At 37.8% G+C, this 9,000-nt stretch overlaps 1 protein-coding gene across 1 annotated transcript in view; it reads right to left on the bottom strand.

Annotated features, from left to right (window-relative positions):
* Positions 1-8,658, bottom strand: part of HERC2 (HECT and RLD domain containing E3 ubiquitin protein ligase 2) — a gene marked incomplete at its 3' end in the record, with an annotated part of 103,068 nt that extends 94,410 nt beyond the window's left edge. Inside the window, exon 1 of the mRNA XM_010184126.1 lies at positions 8,587-8,658. Within this exon, the coding sequence (XP_010182428.1) occupies positions 8,587-8,658 (72 nt within the window). The remainder of the gene's footprint in view (positions 1-8,586) is intronic.
* Between the last annotated feature and the right edge of the window lie 342 nt (positions 8,659-9,000).

Raw genomic sequence — 9,000 nt, 5'->3', positions numbered from 1 at the left:
ATGCACGTGCGTGTGCACCGGCTGAACCAGATTACGGAATCGATCAAGACTGAAACCAGCTGCGCCTGGGGGAAGAGCGAGGAGATGCCTCAGCCTCAGCCCAGGTCAGTTCCCAATACACTACAGGTGTGTCATCATTTAGACAGTTGCTTCATCACCTGATGACTCCTCCCCACATGGGGAGGGGAATTGGGAAAAGGAAAGAAGACCTGGGGGTTGAAATAGAAAGAGATTTAATAAAATAATAATAATAAACCAATATTAATACCAATACTAATATAAAATACAGAAAGTTATACTCAGCTGATACAGTGGTCACAAACAGTGGAAGAGTAGGATTCAGGAACAGAGCAATGAACAATATCCTTCAGAGATAGTGACCACTGAGGAAAGAGGGCCATCCCCAGCAAATTCCCCAATTTATAGTGACTGCGACATTTACAGTACAGAATACTTCTGCTGGCCAGTTTGCATCATCTGTCCTAGCTTCTGCACCTGGCTAACTCAAAACTGACAAATACCTTGATCACTGCATACCAGCATTGTCTAAAAACTAAAATAAAGTATCTTATCAACTTTGTTCCCTCTAAAACGAGCACTGTAGAATTTGTAGAAATGCAGCTTTCCTGAATAGAAAACTGATTCCATCCCAGCAAAACCAGGACAGTGTGCAACAGGACAAACACTCGTGATGGAACAAATGGCAGGACTGTGCTAGCTGAAGTGCTCACGAAAGCACCTGCTGTAACATGAGTCTGAGTCTCCTCATGATTTCTCAATCTGGATCTCCCTTGAAGAATCGTAATGACCACAACTTGTCTTCCACTGATGTTGCTCTTTGCTTTATAAAACACTGCAAAGGAGGCATCGAAATCCCAAGCAATTCCATAATAACCAGGCTATAATTTGCAACCATATAGCATAAGGAGGAGAAGAGTACATGAAATTGAAAAACAAGAGTACCCCTTTAGCATACCAAAGCGGTGCAGTGGAGATATTTTTAAAAAACATGCTGAAGGCTTATTCAGAAGCATCTTTGTGTTATGTAAGCAGTACTCACATCCGAAGTGTTTTAGCAAAAGTGTAATACAAAGATGTCACTCACACAACTGCTGTAAAATACTTGCCATTATACACACAAGTCCACTTGTACTTTATTTTGATCTATTTCCCAAAAACATTTTAATGATTAAAGACTACAGGTTTTAAAAGTCACAACCAACAGCAGAGAAGTCATTTACTGGTCCAGCTAATCTCTGTTAACACAGAGAATTAAAGACAAGTTGGATGTTTTGACATCACTGTAACACACTGAATTACCATAGTGGTTTCTTGACTTTATGTTGCATATTTCAGAAATTCGCTTCAACACATACTAATGACATCAATCGTTTTTCTTTCAGCATAAAATATGAGCTGACACATTGTACATATTTGTCACTCGCTATTTGTCACTCAGGGGAGTAAGAGGGAAAAGAATCACACAGCATGAGCTAGACATTATTCAACGTATCTGTGATTTATCAATTGTGCAGCACCAGAATTACACTGTGCCCATGCTTTACTGAACGGTACAGTCCCTGTTCTTCAGAACTAGAAAGCACATAGACCTTTTGCAAAGATTCTGTGTTTTGCTAAAAGCTTTATATTTGGCCTATTTTTTTTTAAAAAAACTGGCATAGTCTGAAATAAAGTTGCATTTCAACAATGCAGAAAACAATAAAATAAACCATTCACCACTGACTGAATTTCTTGTGTTGTTCTCTGTCTACAAATATTTCAAAAATAAATGGCATTCACTTTGTCCATCAGATGTGGTCATATACTTTAATGGGGCACTTAAGGAATTTATTTTTCATATTTTTTCTTGCAAAAATAGCTTAACACAACTGTTTCACTATTTTTGGCTTATGTGTCATAGAAGATTTTTTTAAAAAAACATTCACCTGCTGAATGCTAACCTATGCTAAAATACAAGCTTGAAACATAGTAAGCAAGGCAACCCTCCAGAAGGCTTGTGTAATAAATTATCATTTTCACAAAGTTAAGATTTTTTTGTCTGTTAAACTGACTTTTCATATATTTTATTCCACATTGACAGATCACCTTGGTATGGAAAACAATCCTCACAGCCCTGAAGCTTACAATCTAAAGGTCTACAGACTTTGAATTCAAGGTTCTTCATAAAGCAGTACTGTTTTATTTCAGAAAACTTACTACTTTTGTAAGCATTGCTGTAAAGCAGAATCAAGAATTGGTTTCTCCATTTTAACATCTAACCCTTTCACATTGCAGAAAGTTCACCCCAGTCTTTCAAGCGACTAAAAACTTAAAAAGTAAACAAACTTTCTTCTGCCTTGGGTTTGGTGTTCAAATTCTTATCAAAGTCATTTTCTTGGCATGTTGCAAAAAGATAAAGCAACCACCAAGATTACAAGTCAGAGAGAGCTCCCCCCCTTTCTCCAAATATCTCATGTGGAAGCTTAGACCGTAAGCAGCCTTCAGATAAACAATTTTGCTTTTATTCAGGTTGTAGTTAGCATTTTACCAGTGGTATACGTGTTGGGAGAGGAGGAAAAAGAGGCATATTTGAAAGTAAAGGAACTATGGACTTTTTTGTAGCAATAATCAAAGCAACCAACTGAACAGAAAATTAAGAAACATTATTTACAACCAATTCATCTGCCATAACTGAGAGCAACTCAGTTCTAACTCAACAAGTTCACCATTAACCTACGTGACATTCAGCAGACATATTAAATAGTGAATTGCCACTATGATAGCCAAAAGCGAAAGAAAAGTTTGAGCTGTTAAGTGATAAACTATTCAAATAATTTTATTTTCACAATCCCAAAATTGTATAACCTTAAAAGAAATATTTCACTTCACCAACAGAAATGGGAAGGAGTGGCTGATATGCCAGAGGGTCGTGCTGCCATCCAGAGAGACCTCAACACACTGGAGAAATGGGCTTCATAAGGAGCCTCATTGAGTTCAACAAGGAGAAGGGCAAAGTCCTGCACCTGGGGAGGAATAGCTCCATGCACTAATATATGCTGGGGGTAACCAGCTGCAAAGCAGCTTTGCAGAAAAGAACCTGGTGGACACCAAGTTGAACATAAGCCAGCAACGTGCCCCGGCCACAAAGAAAGTTAATGGGTGTCTGGGGCTGCATTAGGAGTGTTGCCAGCAGGTTGAGGGAGGTGATCCTTTCCCTCTACTCAGCATGGGTGAGACACACCTGGATTGCTGGGTCCAGTGATGGGCTCTCCAGTACAAGAGAGTCATGGAGAGATGTCTGGGAGAGTTCAGCTTTGGGCCTCAAAGATGATTGAGGGACTGCAGCATCAGTCCAACAAAGCAAGGCTAAGAAAGCTAGGACTGCTATGCACCCCACTCTCACAAACCCCAAGCCGCTTCCACCAGTTGACACTCACTCTCATTCCCAGACCACGTCTTTATCTCTGCATCTGTAAGGCATGTACCTCACCAAATTCATACTTCCCACGTAGACCAAAGTCTCAGCCCTGCTCACTTATCCCAAGCCAAAAAAGCAAGGGCCTAAGCAGAGTTCAAAGTGAACTTCTACTGTATTGTAAACTGGGCAGCTCTCACTCTAAGCTTTTGCTAATCTTCTCTCTGCAGTTAAATTGCAATTTATTCTGTCTAGTACAAAATTTAATTAAGTCAAAGGGATTTCTAGTTTGGTTGCTGGCATATGATGCTGCTGCTATCCTCCAGCAGAGTTGGCAGTGAAATTCCCATCCATCCTCATCAACTCCAGAGAATAAGGGATGGGCATTAACATTTCCTTACATTTCAGGAAAATTAAATCTTGCAACCAGAACTGGATAAACGTCTGAGAATTCTCAAAGCACCATTAAAATTTTGCTTTGATAAGTTATTTTAAGAAAAATCAGCACTGTGATTTTGTTCTCAAGTCAACAGCTTAAGTCAGACAAAGCTTACTTCACGTAGTACAGATCACGTTCTTGACATGGTTTCATAAACTTTCCTGCAGAAAGCATAGAAGCCTCCATAAAAGATAACTGAAGCTCTAGAAAAATGAAGCCAGGAAAAGAAAATTACACAAAAGAACAAGGACTGGTTCAGGTAGGATTCCTGATTGCACTGGAAATTCAAGAAAGTGACTTCATAATCCCAAAATGTCAATATTGATTTAAAACATAAGCTACTTAAATAATTTTCAATTCAGAACTGCCAGCGGGGTAAGGAGGAGTTTTTCTATGCAGTTACTTCTGCACTACCCAGTGGCTGTATTTTAAGGACTACAATAAAAACCAGTTTTTCCTTAGAAATAGATTAAAAAACCCAAAACTTTTTCAGCCCAGCAATGCTGAAGAAAATCACAGAACAGTAAGTCCTTTCCACAGCCTCTCTTTTGTTTTTGCTTTTTTGAATCTATTCAATTGGTGTTTCCTTTTTCATTGTTGTCTTCTCCAGTATTTTGCCCTAGCTTCCTTCCTTCCCACTGAAGCATGCCCTGAAACCACAGTCGCTTATCACACCTATGCAAACACAGTGAAACATCATTAGATCTAACCATACTGCTCTCAAGCTCTGATAGCAAGGACAGAAAAGTCCAGCAGCCCTGCATTACTTCAACAGATTTAGAGTTAAACCAGAAATGTCCCCATAACAACATTCTACTAGTTTTCCATTCCTTGCAAAAGTTTATGAACAGTTAATGGTCACATGCAAAGAAAAACTATACAATTCCTTCAGATTTAGAAGATAAATTCTCTAACTTTCTCCATTTGCAGAACTGTATTCAAATATTTCAGCTCAAACAGAACTAAACATTAAATTTAATTTCTCTAAGCTATCATTTCACATATGGTCCTCACCTCTCCCTCTGGAAATCACTTATTTTGGAGGGACAGCACTACTTCATTTTCTAAATAATTTTAAAAATCCTTACTGCAAACTTCAGTTCCTTCAAAAATGTAGGTATCTTCGTTTGCTATAAGAACTTCCACATAAACCCTTAAATTTTAATCAGAAAACCAGAACTAAGAAGCAAATTAACAGGAAGTCCATAGAATAGAGAAAGCAACTTTCATTGACCTCTTCCTTTTACCAGTAAAGACTTCACTTACTTACATAATCTTCTTACAAGTAAAGACACTAATCTAGATGCTAGAAGAGCAGGAAAATCAAAATGCTGAATTTAACATTGAAGGGAAGGTAAAAAGATTACAGACAAACGCAACTCTTGCAGGTGGCCGTTTCATTTTTAAAAGCTCATTCTCATCTCTGTGGCCAAAGAAAATGACAGAAACAGCCTGTCAAGCATGAACTCAAAGAAAACTGATGAAAATGCATCATATTCCTCTTGTGGACAGCTCTTGCACCTTGACTACTGCCTGACGTTTTTTCCACACTACAGGAAAGTGAAACCCCTGCTACTAAACACAATAGCTCTCCGCAGGATCCAGAATAAGCAGACTAATAAACACCATTTGAACACACACATGCATCCCATTAGCTGACAGCAACTCTAGTTTTTTTGTTATTCAGCCATCACTAATTAAAGCTCTCTGCATAAGGTTCTAAATTAGCATTGCGGTACATCTATTTAATCACAATTATTATAAGCACAGTCTGATTCAGCAAACTGGGTATCTAGGTTGAAGTAAACAATTTTAATCTTCCCTTCCATTTGCGTGTTTTTTTAATGCTCTTTTTTTTTTAAAAAGGATGTCTTCCTTAGAAATGGCCATTAAAACACGATCTCCCATTACACAGATTTTGCTATGAATTTGATGGTTTCTACTAGTAGTAGACATAAATAGGTAGCTGGTTTTAAATCTATTGATTCAAACAAACAAAAAAAAAAAAACAAATTGGAAGTGATTCGCTAGCCTTTCTAGCAACTACATTAAACACGACCCATGAAAAAGTGACCAAAAAAAACCAAGTCAGACTTTGAAAACTGTTAGCCCACCAAATAAAACATTTCACTTCCAATTCTAGCTATACTCCCCAATCTCTGCAGCAGCAAAGAACCTCATTTAGTAATAAACCAAAAACAAAGAAGTTAGTTTTAAAGACTAATCAATCTCTCTCTGTCTCCTAAAGTAAGAATTCACTGGTATAACTGTTTCTCCAAGGACTTTCACCTACCCACTCTTGGACTGCTGTACAGTGAAAAGTTAAAAATCTAGCTGAAAAGTGAAGACTTTCAAGATCTAATTCCAAACAATAATTTGTAGCCAGCTTGATTAATTCACACGAATTAGTGTGTCTTTCCTCAAATCTCTCATAGGTACTATGCTCATCTTTTCAATTCCTGTTGACAGCCTCTTGAACACCAACAGTTACCAGTAAAAGCTTATAAAGTGGGAAATCAGCATATTCAGTACACGGAGAACTTAAGGGACTGAGAGACAGGATTTATACCTATAAAGAAATGTTACACACAGCTAGGTCATGCTAGTCTGCCAGTAGCTACAATACTCAATCATGCAACAGAAAAATTCCCCAGAGCCCAAGAGCCCTTTACTCAACAGAAGGCATCTGTCATTTAAAACATCAAAAAGGAGCAATTCAAGATTCACATGAAGATTTTTTTAAAACACTGAACACATACATCCAGATAAGAGTATCATGATGAAGACCTGCATACTACCAAAAAACAGTTGACCTAATAAGAAAATTATATTATACCCAGGAGGCCTGGCTAGTCTTCAGATTCCAAAGAAGAGATGTTTGCATCCAGCAGATCACAAATGATTACTGTTCTCTTCTTTCATTAATCTCATTATTTTGACTACAGCATGATTGGAAAAAAACAAAGGGAGTACCCTGGCAATTAGAGTCTCACTTGTCATTACTCATAAAGAGCTCTTATTTATAAGAGAGCTTATTCATAGAAATTTGTTACAAATTAAGATTTTTATTATTAAAAGGAATTATTACAACACACTAACTACATAGCAGTCTCATAAAAGGCAAATATTTCACAGCATTCATACACACTCAGCTGAAAATAATCCTTAAAGTTTGGATGGCAACTGAAACCCTCTTGACAAAAGTTTATACGAACAGAAAAAAGGTATGTAGAAAAGAAGGTGCTACAAATGAAAGGTAAAAATCTGACAAATTACATGAACAGTCACATTTTTCACCCCATATAATACAGAAGAAAAATAAGCAATGCATGGTTAGCAGCTGTTACAAAGATTGCCACTTTTTCAGCTAAAATTTTCCTCTATTCTACAACTGTTGAATCAACATATTTGTAATCTAGAAGCCAGCTTCCAGGAATCACAAAAATATTTCTGTATTTCTTAATATGCTGATCTTCCAATTGTTTTCTACTACATTTATCTACTATGTTAGCCAAAACCCATAACCTTGGAATAAAACTTTTGCTTCAGTAAGAACAAAAAATGAAAACAGAACAAATGTAGCCAAATCAAGAGCAAGCCCTGCCATTTTACAGCATTTACATACAAGACCTACTAAATAATGTAACCTCTAAGGCTATATCTGTCACTTCTGATTCCAATTTAGCTTGTTTGATGTAAAATATTGGAGAAAGGCTGCTTCTGAATCACAACTACATGGGGAAAAAAACCCTTGTCTAACCACAGATACAGGTGCACTCAACCATTCAGACTATCAGCACGTACTTTTGGGTAAAGTCACTCAGGATGCAATTTTTAAATTTTTTTTTAATTATTAATCTGTAACAAAGGAATAACACTGGCTGGCCCATCCCAACAAGAATTTCAGAGGCTTGAGTAGGAACTCAGAAAGGTTATTCAAAGTAAGGTACCTATGTGCAACATCTGGGGAAAGGAAGAGACAAACACGACAAGGACTTACTCTAGTTACCCATTTCATCTGAAAGAAATGTAACTGACCCAAACCACTCTACTTCTTTACAATTTCCACTTAATTTTCAAACCCAAATTGGGAAAACATGATATTACCCTCATCCCTGTATCACACAACCTTGATAAATGAACAGATCATCTTTCAAGACAACAGAAAACTTTCACCAAAGACAAGCACATTTCAACAAAGACCATTTTAACCACCTATCTTTGACAAAAAATTAGCTCCCTTCAAAAAAGACAAAACCTAAAAGAAGTCTATACCCATTATATAAACAACTATAGTAAAAGCTAATCTGAATTCTTCAAAATATAAATCAGATTTCCATCCCCTTTCACTTCAGTTCTCTTATGCATTAAAGCTGCTAGCTCATATGCAGGAAAGAAGTTTAGCAACAGCCCAAATGAAGAATTTATAGTTCTAGCACTAATGCTACATACTCAGCTATGTGCTTTGACACTCTGCAAAGATAGCATACATATGTAGTCCAGCTTGTATCTAAGCAGAGGGGACTGGACTGACAATAGAGATTTATTTGCAGCTCAAAATAAGTTAGTGTTGCCTCAAGATCAGTTTTAAATCAGCATACTAAAAAAAACCCCCTATACATCCATCTCAGAAGCAATGCTGCAGTCCTCTGTTCATCAGTTATTTAGACTAAAAGCATCCTTGATCTGCACCTGAAAGGTCACGATCCAATACAACTATCTAACTCCTTACCTGTAAGTCTGTCTTCAACCATTTGGAGTCAAACCTAGCTTGAGCAGCCAGACAAAAAGATTCAGAAGACATGTTTCCTTCTCCAGCCTTCTCTCTAGGCTGGCTGAGCAGCCCAACCTGCCACAGAATGAGAAGAAAAACAATCTGGCACACGAAATAAACCACACAAGGTTATTTTTATTCAGACTAGGACGGCTTCACTTGATCTTTAAAAATTTGTCACGAATAGGGACCTCCCTCGCTCTCATCTCCCAAAATCGCACAGGGAGAGGAACACGCATTAGGATGACTATCCGAAGCCCCCCAGAAAAACCCCACTCCCCTTTCCAGTAGCATCCGTGGAAGGAAGCCTCCCTTCTGCTGCACTGAGCACCACCAGCGGCCTAACGCTGCCCCTCACTCCCATACGTGGTG

Source organism: Mesitornis unicolor, unplaced genomic scaffold (genome assembly GCF_000695765.1).
Source record: "Mesitornis unicolor isolate BGI_N332 unplaced genomic scaffold, ASM69576v1 scaffold9085, whole genome shotgun sequence".
NCBI classification, from domain to species: domain Eukaryota; kingdom Metazoa; phylum Chordata; class Aves; order Mesitornithiformes; family Mesitornithidae; genus Mesitornis; species Mesitornis unicolor.
This window is presented reverse-complemented; position numbering and strand designations above follow the sequence as displayed.